The sequence below is a fragment of the Hetaerina americana genome, unplaced genomic scaffold, assembly GCF_022747635.1.
Source record: "Hetaerina americana unplaced genomic scaffold, ioHetAmer1.1.p SCAF_78, whole genome shotgun sequence".
NCBI classification, from domain to species: Eukaryota; Metazoa; Arthropoda; class Insecta; order Odonata; family Calopterygidae; genus Hetaerina; species Hetaerina americana.
In genome coordinates this window covers 1,448,738-1,463,206 of record NW_027287405.1, presented here as the reverse complement: position 1 = coordinate 1,463,206, position 14,469 = coordinate 1,448,738, and the positions used below count along the sequence as shown (strand labels likewise).

The 14,469-nt window shown below is 34.7% G+C and overlaps 1 protein-coding gene across 1 annotated transcript; it reads left to right on the top strand.

Moving 5' to 3' along the window:
- The first annotated feature begins 1,922 nt into the window (after nucleotides 1–1,922).
- Nucleotides 1,923–13,294, top strand: CCT6 (chaperonin containing TCP1 subunit 6). The gene is made up of 11 exons (XM_071596212.1): nucleotides 1,923–2,114; nucleotides 2,302–2,365; nucleotides 2,445–2,579; nucleotides 2,674–2,847; nucleotides 3,105–3,319; nucleotides 4,164–4,323; nucleotides 6,127–6,306; nucleotides 8,405–8,552; nucleotides 8,951–9,091; nucleotides 10,554–10,722; nucleotides 12,945–13,294. The coding sequence occupies exons 1-11, from the start codon at nucleotides 1,978–1,980 to the stop codon at nucleotides 13,015–13,017; spliced, it is 1,596 nt and encodes a 531-aa protein (XP_071452313.1). The 5' UTR covers nucleotides 1,923–1,977; the 3' UTR covers nucleotides 13,018–13,294.
- Nucleotides 13,295–14,469: the final 1,175 nt, after the last annotated feature.

Below are 14,469 nucleotides of genomic sequence, written 5' to 3'. Positions count from 1 at the left end.
CCAGACATTCAAAACCTGCAGCCTTGGCTCTTTAAAAATCTTTCAGAAGTTTGCCAAGGTCTCTGAGATGATTTTGGAACTCATGAAGAAAGGGCGTTTTACTTTTTTCTCTTATTTTTACTGACCTGAATATTGTTATTTTTTGCTTAGCTTGAACCTTCGTCGACTCAATGGTTGTGAAAGGAAGAAAACTCAACTCTAGTGGTGTTTTTCTACATTTTATGGTTTTGTGCCGTGCTGTAGTTCTTTTTTAATTCCAAAAATTATTGAAGTATGTTTAGTCTATTAGAAGGGCAACTTTCAATACATTAAGGACAATTGAAGAGTAGTAAGTATGGGACTTAGGTAGGTGGAAGTGGGAGGCAACACCCATGAAAATACTCAATTTACTTTTAAAGAAGAAACATTTCCTAACAATAGTTGGTAGCATGGCTTCCAATTAAGTATACATACTGTTGTAGGGTCTGCAGCAGACTTAACCAATAACGTGATAATCTTCTGTGGTGTTAAAATATCTGTTAATGTAAGAGTAATGGCAATGTTAAATTATACGCACAGAGTTGAAGAAATGCTGGATGAAGGCATAATATAATGTAAGGACTAGAAAAGTTTTACTGAATTTAAAAATACTGTCAGTCCATTGCATGGAAATCCCCCATGTTAGTTAATTTTTTGCAAATTTCCTACTGCTTTTAGCATGGCACTCCCTATTTTCCATCAGCAATAAATGGTATTGCAGTATCCTTCCAGCTCATTTATTTGCCAGAATGTAATTACTTCGGTGCATTGTCTTGACGAAGTTTCTTAATGGCTTTCGAAATAGTGGGATCTATAAAGGTCAGCCTGATCTCACAAGGAAATTGAAGAAATTATTCTACTGTTTCAGGTTTCACTTCATGAAAGTATTTTGTATCCATATTAAAAGTACTAGGTAGGGAGGTGAAAATTTAAATGAGGAATTAGGTCTTCATCAAAACCTAATCAAGTTTCAGTTCCAATGATTTTGGAAGGTGGTGGTGTATTTTTACTCTTTAGGCCGTTGTGATCGTCTGTAATAAGGTTAATTTCAATGTACGTGAAAATTTAATTTCCAATAGAAATTTCTTTGTTCTCAAGCGACATATGAATTGAAATCTTGGTGGATGTCATTCAAATTCTACTAATAACAATTTATTAATTTTAAATAAAGAAGCCCGGAAGAAGCAATTAAGGTGAACACAGAGCGTTTTCATTGGTATGTAATGTTAAACATTAATCGAGGAAATAATGTTAGCAAGGTTTGACCTTTTAGATGGAATGGAGGAATGATGTATGCGGAGTTGAAGGGTTTGTGTGTGTTGTCGGGTTTTTGCTACGCTAAGAATTGTAGTGGTGTTCCGACTTGTCTATCCAAAACTCACATTAGAGGTAGACTGCCAAGTAATGTTGAATGTTTTATGTGCGCATTCATGAGTTTGTATCGGTGAGTGAAAATTGGAATCCAAAATGAGTACCCAAATACATGGGTTAAAATGATGTGCGGGGCCTATGAGTGGAGGGCTAACGCTTCTATTAGGGAGTGAAATGAATTTTCAGAAGCCATGGGAAAAAAGAAGGCATCGCATAAAACATTGTTTGTTTTCCAACAATTTATTTTAAGTAACTTTTCATCTGATGACGCATTTCTGAATATTGTTGTATTACTAACGTTCCGTATGAATATGGCGCCCATTTATTGCAAATGATTATGATAATTCATACGATAAGATCGGTATGCTAGACTGAAGAAAGAAAATAAATATTTACTTCAACAAATGTGACAAATTATTCTTGATGGAATTAAATTCATTACATTGCTACTTGTTCCCCATTGTTAACTCTCTGCTCCGCAGCCTAGCGATAGAATAAAGAACTACTTTTAACGCATCTTGCGCATAGGAAAACTCGTCTTACTGAGAAGTTTCCTTGACCATCGTGTGTTGGTAGCGTGAATTGAAAATGGCAGCGATCAGCCTTCTAAACCCTAAAGCCGAATTTGCTAGAGCTGCACAAGCTCTTGCCATTAATATATCAGCAGCAAAAGGAATTGAAGATGTAATGAAAACAAATTTAGGTCCTAAAGGGACCATGAAAATGTGAGTTGAAGCAGCCTTATGAAGTGTACTCCCACGTGACGAATGTCTAGAGAACATGGTTTTAAAATCTTTTGTCATGGATTGCAATTGCTATAATTTGTGTTAATAATGTGTCCAATGTTCTTCTGTATGGGTAAAAATTGCCTGAGAATAAACATATCGCTCATAAGTTTTCTATATTTCTTAGGTTGGTTTCTGGTGCCGGTGACATCAAAATTACTAAGGATGGCAATGTCCTTCTACATGAAATGGTAAGCTCTTATCAGTCGCATTTGATTTTCAATTAGTTTTTTCTCTTATTTAACTAACCTAACTGTTTATATGGTGTAGCAAATTCAGCATCCGACAGCTTCAATGATCGCTCGTGCATCAACCGCCCAAGATGACATTACTGGTGATGGAACCACATCAACTGTTTTAGTCATCGGAGAGTTATTGAAGCAAGCCGATTTATACATTTCTGAGGTATGATTGCATGTCTGTATTACTTCCCTGTTCAGGGTTTTTGTAATATTGCGTTTCTGCAAATTTTAATATTCTCAACCCCAATTCCTTACAGGGTCTGCATCCAAGAATTTTAACCGAAGGGTTTGATTTAGCACGTATTAAAACAATTGAAGTTTTGGACAGTATTAAAGTAAAAATTGAGCCAACCAAGGAGAATTTGGTCAGCGTTGCTCAGACGTCATTACGCACCAAAGTCCACCCTAAGTTAGCAGATGTTTTGGCTGAGGTAAGAGATATATGCTGTTTCAGTGAATTTATTTCAATGAATTTGTTAGTATGTATGATTTAGCAATACAGTCAATGCACACTGCAGGTGTGCTTTATTACAGTTTCCAAATATAGTATTTGGGCAGGTAAACAGACGAAATGCATAGCCCCTAATGTACCATACTAATCGCATAATAAGATTTTGATCATATTTAACTGAGGTGAAATTGTTATAATAGTTGGAATTTTAATTTTTTATAATCTGTATGCATACAGGTATGTGTTGATGCTGTCTTGTCAGTGAAACAAGAGAACAAACCATTGGACTTGAATATGGTTGAAATAATGGAAATGCAACATAAAACCGAAACGGAAACGTGCCTGGTTAGGGGTTTGGTGCTTGATCATGGTACTCGCCACCCTGATATGCCAAAACGGCTTACTAATGCTTACATTTTAACGTGCAATGTCAGCATGGAGTATGAGAAAAGGTCAGTACATATTTTTATTTTAGATTGGTAAAAATTGTATTATTTAACTTTGACAGTAGCTTGTTTTTGTTTGCAAAAAGCAAGTACAAAACATTTAAACTGTTGCACAGCTCAGGAAGTCTTAGGGCCGAATCATATCATTCACTTTTTTCAATTTGTTCGCGTGGGAACTGATAATTGCTAATTATAATTGTGTTCATGTTCCTCTTTTTGGTGGTTCATTGACTAATTCCATCATCAAACTAAAATAAGGTTGTGATTAGGGTGGAGACTTGTGGCAGGGACAAAACTATGTAGTTAAAGAAAGAAAATTGGTCTATTTCATACCCTTCAGTTCAAATTTTTACAATATACTCCTTGCAGTACACAAATGTTGGTAGAAAAAATAATGCCACACCCAGTTAGCCATGTATGAAAACTAGCTCAAAAAGAACATCCTTAGCAATTGTGATAAAACACTGGGCAAAGTCAGTATTGTCAGAAATGTTCAAATTTATGCAAGTGAAGCTAGGTTAAATTATTTCCCATTGGGCTTTTGTGTTAAACTCCGTGTGTTACCAATTTAAATACATACCTATGCTGATTTCCATGTGTAGGATAATTTTTTCTTAAGAAAAAGTGTAATAATATTATATAGAAAAGGGTAACTTCCTGTGTGTGAGAAATATTGTGTATCTTAATTTAAATTGACAATGGGAGGCTGTTATGCTAATTGGGTTGAATATTTTACATGGTATATATTTTCTCCCATGATAGATCGCAAGTCAGGCTGTTAAAATAATGTGCTCTGACATAATTTTTTTATTTATATTTTCTATTAAAATCTTTTTTCCATTTCTTTCAGTGAGGTAAATTCAGGATTCTTCTATAAATCTGCAGAAGATCGTGATAAACTTGTTTCAGCAGAGAGAGAATTCATTGAGAATAGAGTGAAAAAAGTGATTGCTTTGAAAAAGAAGTTGTGTGATGGAACTGACAAGAACTTTGTAGTGATAAATCAAAAGGTATGGTAAATTGCTTTCATTGTAATTAGTATGCGAGTTCTGTAATTATAAAAATATTTTCATTGTTACTCTTCAACCAGTAGTTCAGTATGACATCCAGTGTATAATTGTAGAGGACATTGTTTATTTTAAGGATATCCTTACATTTATTCAGTATTGCTCATTGTGGAGTCACATTAATGTAGTGTTCTCAGGAAAAGCTCCCAACACACGGTATTTTTTGTTGATTGGGTCATAACTGTTTTCATTATCATAAATTCATTTTTGAGTGCTCATTTATTTATCACTAATTGTGATTTCTATGGGCGATTCTGTAATCAGCATAGTTGATCCATGTTTTGCTTAGTGGTCCTGAAGCTGTTCAGTGTCGATTTAATCATGTTCATGGTAACCACAAGGTTATTAACCCTCTAAGTGCAGGGGGGCGATATATCGGCTTTCGTATCCCTGGCGAAAAGTGCGGCGGGCCGATATATCGGCTCTTGCATAGGCTATTGTTTAAATCGCTGTAACTTATGGTTTTTTCTTTAATAATTTATGGTTTTCGTGCTATTGATAGGTTGAATTCCATACAATTACATAACTAATTTTTTATTAGCAATTTTAAATGCTTTTCAAAGAGTATAATTCTTACTATAATTTTTCGTTCAGTTTTGTACATGTCGGGAAGCTTAGCCTAATTGTTTGCTCGGTTTTTCCTGAGTGGTCTTTCCACTATGAAAAAGCCACTGAAAGGCTACTAATTAATCTGTGATCATCTGTAATCTCTTGAATGTGTTATGGTGTTATGGTGTGGTGGTGTTGATATATAGCCGCTTATTCAGACTTTGTTGAGATGATGGAAATGAGAGCACTGCTTTGTAATCATTTTGGTTTCATTGCCGTCCATCCTATCTAGTCAATTGTGCCCTTTGTATTGGATTACATTGTAAGCAGTTCTCTGTGAGTTAGAACTTGGTTTTTTCTTGCCTTTAGATTGTAAGCACATTGCCGCAGTCTCAAGGAAAGGGGAAAAGTCCCAAATTGACTCAGTGACATCAGCCTTTTCAACAAAATCGAACTATGCAGAGGCTGACAAAAAAATTTGCAATTCACTGGTTTTTCTTTATTTATTTATAATATTTTCTACATGTCTTTTTGATTCTTTATTATATTTAAGTATCGTAGTTTAATTGAAAAATGTTTTAAAAATAATATTAATATTGTGTCTAAAAATCGAAATATTATTCCAAAAAAAATATTCTTCAAATTTATAATACTGAAATAATTACATTTATTTTTCAGATGATGTAAATGTATTACAACATTATTAACTACAATATTTTATTTTAAAATAAAAAACTGCATATGGATATCTAAACAAATAACTTCATAATGTTTTTTTTCCTAAGGTGATACATTTTCTTAAATTACCCTTCGCACTTTTCACTAGTACCCTTGGAATCCCCGCCGCACTAAGAGGGTTAATAGCAATGGTCACAGTTGTTCATGGTATTTTTTTAATACTAATTCCCTTGCCTTTGTGATGCAATAGAAATGGGCAGTACATTTTGCTTTTATTATTAATTAGAAGGTTAATTTCTGTACATTCATATTGCGTAAATAAAAAACTTGGTGAAGAAATTATATTGGTGCAAGCACATTTGACCAGAGGTAAGACCTTTAAAAGGTCTGCATCCCAGCTCATTTAAATCAAAGTGATTATGAGTATTGTATTCTACCAATATTTTTAAGGGAATTTGTTATTGAGATGATTTAACTTGTTACTTTTATTGCCACTCATTGTATAACAATTTTTTCTAGGGTATTGACCCAATGTCTTTAGACATGTTAGCAAAAGAAGGAATAATGGGTCTGAGAAGAGCAAAAAGACGTAATATGGAACGTCTTTCTTTGGCATGTGGTGGTGTTGCCCTAAACAGTGTGGATGATATGGATGAGAGTCACTTGGGTTTTGCAGGCCTTGTGTATGAGCATATCTTGGTAAGTCCTGAATAGCAGCACTTTGAAGTATCCTTATTTCTCATAGCTCGGTGGTTTTCGTAAAAGATAACTTATGAAGAGGTTGTTCAGGTTAAAAAAATAACAGTTGAGTTCCACCAGCTAGTGGCTAACCTCGAAAATTTTAACTAACTTGGCTACCCTAGTGAAAGCAGTCTTCTGCTAATGTATAAAATAGATATATTTATTATTATTGTATGCTAATCTACTGATTTAGGTAGGAGGGGCACAAACTTAATGCCCCTACATTTCTTAGCTTAGCCTAGCAAGACAACCTTACACCCCACACTGAAATAAACCCATACTAAACAACTCATGCATTCAACCTCTCTTGCTCATCATCATCTTTTGCTGCTTGCTACCTCCCTTGCCAAACTTTCTCTTTTGTATCACAGTCATTAACATCTAATTGTTAGTCAAAAGTATCAACTGAAAAATTTTTTAGTTCTAGTAACTGGTGGATGATAATAAAAATAACATGTTAGACAGATATGAGAAAAAATGCTATATTTGGATAGGCTGTTCAGTTAACTTAATTAATGTGATAAATATACAAATTTAATATTCACTTAAATTGGATTAAAAGTTGGAAAAAGTAGAACTGCAAAAATGTATGAAGATAATTTAAATTGAAACATTACAGGCATAAATATTATGTTAATTAGTGGATAATTGAACAAAAATAATTTGAGCAAATGGAGTCTGCTGATGTATTTATGCAGATTACGCAGGCGTTGGTGGCACTTAATTAGTTTCTGATTTATTGGTATATTGGCTTAATAATATATGCCTGATAGCTCTATTTCTTTAACCGAAACCTCAGAAATATCTCGCTTCATGTTTAGTATTATTATCTGCCCAGGATACCTTCATTAAACAAATTGGATCCTGCTCATAAAAACCTGCCCATTCTTTCTATCATTTGGAAGAATTCCAACATCATCATGGTCTTGAAATTTTGTGGTAATTTTTGAGTCTTCGCTTCTTGTCCTATCTGCAAAATTTCCCGTCTTTGGTTTTGCAACTCAATCTAATGTTCATAGCTAAATTCCTTGCTCTCATTTTATCAATTCTATGTGATCATTTGCTTTGGCATTTTATTCTAATATCCTACCTATTTCCACAAGTTCATAGGTCTCGGCTTCCTCTTGAATCTTTTTAAAAATGTCAGGATAATAATAATCATTTCATTTGCCTAAGGATTGGTGTGCAACAGCAGTATAGGACACCTCATAAAAAATAAGAATTCAGAGCTTGTACAGAGAAAAATTATGCATTTTTATTGTATATACATTGGTCAGCTACAAAGGTTATATTTATCACATGTCATATATTATCATTAATACCCTCAGAGATGCTGTAATAATTTTTTAATGCAGGAATTTTTTATTCGTCTTCAAAAGTGAGTTATGTCAGTTATGTCCTTGCATTTCTTTGGTAACTTTTTAAATTAATTTAGTCCCATTGACTTTGGTCCTTGACTTGCAGCTTTGGTTTGATTGTAAGTGATATGCAGGTTTGACTGGGTTCTGATGTGGTTACATTGGTGGTGAGAATTTGCATGGAAGTCTTGACAAGTGTTTCATATATGTTACCAGGGAAAGAATGTACGTTGATGGATGGAAGTGGTTGTAGAGTTCAAGATCTTCAAAGAATGGATTAATGAAAGATTAAAGATATTTTCAACATAAGGAGGAAAATTCAGCAGAACACTTGGCCTGGCAGATGCTTTTTGAACCTCTGACTATAATTTGGCTATTTTAACTGATGCATGAACTTCATATCAATCATTTCTGTTCAGTTTGTATTGATTGTTGCCATATTTCCATATTTGTAATTCTTCAGTTTTCTCTCTTCTTCCATGTTTGAATAATGTTTTGGTTATCTCCCATGTTTCCCTTTGTTGCCAAATGCAAGGCTTTGTTCAAGCTTGATCATGTATCTTTGATGTTGTGATTGTATAGTAAAAAGTTGTTTTCACATTGTATCCTTAAAATTTATTCCTTTCATGTATAAAAGTTAATGTGTGCACTGATATAGCATAATATAATAATTTTTTTTCTACTTCATCATATTTCAGGGGGAGAATAAGTTCACCTTTGTTGAGGAATGCAAGTTACCTCAGAGTGTAACTATTCTTATCAAAGGAGCTAATAATTATACACTTGTTCAAGTAAAGGATGCAATTAGGGATGGATTAAGGGCCATCAAGAATGCCATTGAGGATGGTTAGTATGATTTATTAGTATTTTTATTACTATAGTATATTTATGTGTTTTTCAAGTTGTTGGAATCATGACCTTTTTTATGTCCAATTTTGATTACATTATCGGTTGAAAGTATGTTCATAATTTGTGTAATAATTCTAATATTTAATTGGGATTGGGTCCTAAAAAAATACAAATGGATTTTATTGTGAGTGGAATACCAAGTGGAATTAATTCCCTGTAAAATTATTGTTATATAACTTGTAATCAAGTAATTCTATGTGGGGAAAACATTTACATGTGTAATAGAATGAATATTATACATATATTATTATGATTGTTATTATGCTCTTAAATTCTGCTTCCTTGTTAACCAATGAAATGAGTCCCTCAATAATAGTAAATTTTATCATTTTCAGGTAGTGTTGTGCCTGGAGCAGGAGCCTTTGAAATGGCAGCTTACTTAAAGTTGCAGAAGTATAAAGATGAAGTCAAGGGTAAAGCACGTTTGGGAATTCAAGCATATGCTGAAGCCTTACTTGTTATACCGAAGACCTTAGGTAAGTTCTTAGTTATATCATTTATTTAGTTTAATGCTTGGTTATTCTGGTCATGGCAAAGGTAGAAATTTATGTTAGAAATCACTCAATCGTGTAATAGCTATAAAATTCAGAGGCTATAAGAATGGTTCTGCTGATCCTGAGGCATTAAAAAAACTTTTTTTAAAGTATAGTAAGTCCTCCCTATCTAACAAAATTCTCCTCTTTATAATTTTTCTCCATTTATTAGGCAAAAAAAATTCACCTCATTTAGTGTACCTTAGGTGATGGTGCATATGACTGGTGAATTCTTTACCATATCCCTCACCTATCCGTAATGCGGCAATTGTTAGATGCATGCTTTTATATTTACTCCTATGCTATAGATTTTTGGGCTCTTCTCCCATATAGCCTCTAAGGCACTCGTAAAAGAAATACACCAAGACTGGTGTAAAAGTAATGGCTCAATAAAATCGTTGGTGGAAGAAAAATGAATTGAAGGTGTTCTGTTCTATTCTTGATAGTGGATGGAGTGGATGAAATGAAGGTTAGGGGAGGAGGAGGTTATGAGGGGAAAGGAGGGGTTACAATGAAATGAGCAGGAATTTGCTGATTAGGAAAGGGTAATTGTTTAATGAAGGATCTGGTGTATATTTAGGGTGAGATGGAAGAGATTTTGCAAATTGTTGTTCTTGTGAATAGAATGATCTTAACAACAATTTTTATTTTTCCTTATTTTAATCTGTATTCTATGCTGTGAGGGGGAGAGGTAAAGGATATTAACAGAAATAAAACCATTAAATGAAAGTTGGTTGGTGGGGAATTGATTTGGAACTGGAAACTGCAAGGGATATGTTCTGGCCGTGAATGCGGCTGGAAAGGGATGTAGAAGTATCACATATGTAAAATTATGGTAGTTGGTTACACTGTAGTTGGTATATAATTTGTTTTGAAATGCTTTGGCCATGTGATGAAATTGAAAGTGGGCTGGGACTGTTTGGACTGGAGCAAGTGGAGAGGGGGTAGAGGAGAGGTAATGTCTTATTATGGGGCCCGAAGATGGGAATATGACCCTGGGGCTTTTGGAAGAAGTTGTACATTTGTGGAGGAAGGTGGTGACACAATATTTTGGAGTTAGGTGGGTCAACTGTAATATATTGTGGGACATGTTAAAGGTTCAAGAAGAGGGAATGAAGGAGAAAAGGTGATTAAGAAGGTAAGCCATATTTATGGCTATCCATCAATGGCTGGAAAATAAGATGATGAAGCACTTCAATGTGTGTCATTGGGTCTTGAATTTTAAAAGAAAGGGAAATGATGGTTAAAAGAAATGAATGCTAGTATGATTTAAAGTTGTTCAGGAATGATACTTGGAAGGGGAAGTTACATGTGATTCTTGTGAAATATATTTTTTATTAGTTTTTAGATTTAGTGTCTTTTGTCATTGTTCCATACTGGGACTTATTCCCTCTTTTTTCCGCAGCCTCAAACTCTGGATTTGACTGTCAGGACACTATCGTCAAACTAAGTGAAGAATCTCATTCCAGTGGTGCTTTGGTAGGACTTGATGTAACAACTGGAGAAGCAATAATACCTGCAGATGTTGGAATATTTGATAATTACATCGTCAAAAGACAGATTATCAATTCATGGTATGTAACTTCCTAGTTTAAAAGAAACCACAGTTATCAACATGAAGGTTGGTATGATATGATAGGTGGGGGTAGTGCCTGCCTAGTACTAAGCCTAAAGGCATGTGAAATTTAACCATCATGGATTGGGGGGCCAGCTCCTTTCCCTGTGCCACCCATGATTTCTCAGGAACATCTGTTACTCCAAAAATCACACAGCTTGGGTGAGATTGAGGTTGCCCAGAGCCATGCCCAGGAGTCGAACTCAGGTCCTCCAGTCAGTAGTCCAATGCTCTACCATCTGGGCTACCATGTTCCTCTTGTTCCTAGTTAGTTGATCTTAATTTATTGATGCATTATAAAAGAATATACTTAAGTAGTTAATATGCATAAGAAGAATATCCCTGTGAGGAATTATGTATTATTATATCTTAAGATGTTCTCTCACAAGACTTGCCCTTATGCCTCTCTCAACTTCACCCTTTTATAAAATTTGCTTCCATGTCCTGTACCACTTAAATTGTCATCAGACCCAAGCAGTCACATGCCCACTCAAGAAATAGGGTTTAAATGGTTCTGAGATATCGGGAAAGACAAAAGTGATGGGACCACTTAAATTGCAGTTATTTTTTCTAGACTTCTACTGATAGATGAACATCCTCTTACAGTAAGGGGAATGACTGCCTTTTTTCTATGATGGAAACAATGCATACTGCAAAAGGAGCAATGGCAGCAAAATGCCAATCCTCTGTTTCTTACTTATGGGTTTGATGGTGGATGAGAGGGCAAATTTTCACCTTCATGCTTTATGCCCCCTGCTCCCGACCCTTAGATAAAATCTTTGTAAGTAGTTAACATGTTCTACCAGGTAAAAAACTAAGATTGCTACATTATTTACCAGCCTCTTTTGTTTTTCCTCTTCCCCATCCTTGACTGCCCTGGCTTAAAGACGACTGAATAATGGGGAACAAGTGGTTTGAATGATCTAAGTCCTGATTGTAGCCGTATTTATGTTTCAGTAATATATTGTTAGATATACAAATCAATGTATTTTCTCCTTAGTTTAATAAGTAAAAATGTAGAATGTTGCATGTGTAATGAGGTATGTATTGAATTTTAAGGGATGGTTGAAGGGATGTTAACAATGTTTCATTAAGTGAAAACATGATAGTGCCCATTATTTTTGGAAAATTTATTTCATGTTCTAGGCTGACATTATCAATTTAATTGGCAAAACTTTGTATTTTTTGCATAAAATTGAAGTATTAATCAAACAGTTAAATATATGGGTACATTAGAATAAATGTCTCAGCTCATAATTTTGGGATTGCAGATGGATTGTAAATTTCACTAGCATCTTTAGTTTTCTATGATGCATGTATCTTAGATTTTACTTGTCTTTTGGGATGAGAGAACGTGGTAGATGTTGGTTGTAAATAAGAAGAATAAGATGTTGTTAGTTATGTGTACAGAAACTTTCAAGGATAGGGAATTTTCATTTGTATCATTTGCTGCAGTTGATGTTCAAATCCATCAATTGGCTATAGTGTACCTTTTCCTCAATAATGGCATGTTCATTTAAGGTATCTAAACCATATTGCTTTTTGGTGAGGTCCGATATCCATAGAGTTGAGAAATCCACATTATTACTTAAGCTTTAAATATCATCACCTCCAGGTGGTTTAAGTTTCCCTGACTCAATCCTCCCATTTCTTTCTCAAATCCTCCACGGACCTACTGCTGATATCCTCCTAGGGACATGACCAAATCATCACATCTTATTACCCACTTCCAAACTGTCCTAGTTGAAACCTTAATTCCATATTCACCCAATTATTTAGCGACCCTTCTTCCGCCATGTCATTAAAATACAGCACTGTAACATCATGTTGAAAGCAATTTTGCTGTGATCTGGAAACTCAAAAAATACAGGAACATGCTGAAAGCAGCTATTTCATGTCATTGGTTCAGTTGGTGTGTTTGTACATGAAGCAATATAAGTTTAATGGATTCATTCCAACTACAAACACTGTTAACAACAAAGGTTGATCAGACTGCCAGGCAAATTAGAGGCTACATAATTAGTTGACAAATGCACTTTTATTAATCAATTATTGTTAATAGCATAAAATGGCCATGTTTGATATATCTTTCCAGGATTTATTAATCATATTATCTGTATAATTATGCTGATTTGAAATTATCAATGTCATGTCTTTAACTCATTCTCTTTTCCCTTTCAGCACTGTTATAGCTAGCAATTTACTGCTAGTTGATGAAATTATGCGTGCAGGAATGTCATCTCTGAAAGGTTGATTTTGTGTATATGGAAATTTTGGTTCAGTACTGGATTAGCACAGAAGAAACTGCACCATGCTGCATGGAAAATTTGACTATTTGTGCTTCATTTAACCATTATAAATGCTTTAATTTTATTTCACCTTTTCCATAAGACTTTGCCTTCTTAAGATCCAAGTTTTTCATCATGAAAGAAATGTACTGGTGCCTAATGTGATGGCTGTTTGAAAAGTGAATGCTTTGTACTAATTGAATACAATCTACTAAATACACACTGTTATAATTTTTTATTAAAGTTATGTCTTTCCATAACATTTAGTTTACTTAAGTGTTAATGCAATTTTCTTGGTTTTCCTGCTTATTTTAAATATGAGTATAACTTAAAATGAAACCGTATGCAATTGTAGCAGCAAGTTTATTCTCAGGTATTTGCATGGGAGAATGTAACACTTCTCAAAAAAAGGTTACTATCAAGGAATACAAAATTGAAAATCTATAAAAACGCTTAGTAGATCAATGGTAACTTATGGAGCTGAGACATGGACATTAACAAGTCAGGATGAAGAAACTCTTAAAAAATTTATGTATAAAAATCATAAGGAGAATAACTGGCCCAATTAGAAAAGGAGAGAGATGGAGAATTAGAATGAACATGGAGATAAATGAACTTCTAGAAGGTAAGGATATAGCTAGATTTGCCAAGTCACTGTGGCTGGCATAGTTGGGCCATGTAGAAAGGATGGAAAATGACAAATGCCCAAACTGATAGTTAATAGCAAGATGGAAGGGGTCAAAAGAAGAGGTAGACCAAGGAAGAGATGGCAACAGGATGCGGAGGATGATTTGAAGGCATTGGGAGTTACAAGATGGAAGGAAAAAGCAAGAACAAGAAGTGAATAGAGGCATGTCATAGATGAAGCCAAGGCCCACACTAGGCTGTAGAGCTGCAGACGATGATTAGCATGGGAGATCAACAAGTTTATTTATGAGAAAAGGTATGATTAGAGTTAATGGTTGAAAACTCGAACTACCTGATCAGTTTGTATCCAGAATTTTGGCCTTTGACCTCAAAGTTTTCAAATTCAGTGATTCACGGTACAAAAATAATTTTCTTTGGCATTTCTTTCTCTTGAGTGAATGTTTCCGGCATATTATACAATTTCTCTGAATGGCTCCAAGGAATTTAGGTAGACCGTTTCTCAACCTGGTGAGTAGCTAGTACCGCAGCTGTGTAGGCTAACCTGGCTGGTGGCATGTGTAATGGGTGTGTAGAGGGGGTTACGTTAAGCAAGACTTCATAATCAATGACTGAAGTTAGTTCAGCTACGTCCAAGTTCAGAATGCTGCCCATTAGAAAGGGTTACATTTCATTGGCACTACACTTGAGTACTTCGTGTTGGCAGGTCATCACATATGGTCTATGTACTCTTCAGGCTTTGAGGTTTGAACACGGTTACTTTGGTGTGATAA

Bases quoted from the DNA above. Each gene is read 5' to 3' on its own strand.
- CCT6 (XM_071596212.1), top strand. From the start codon at position 1,978: ATGGCAGCGATCAGCCTTCTAAACCCTAAAGCCGAATTTGCTAGAGCT. The intron at 2,848-3,104 runs GTAAGAGATATA...GTATGCATACAG, and splicing joins TAGCAGATGTTTTGGCTGAG to GTATGTGTTGATGCTGTCTT. The intron at 8,553-8,950 runs GTTAGTATGATT...TATCATTTTCAG, and splicing joins CAAGAATGCCATTGAGGATG to GTAGTGTTGTGCCTGGAGCA.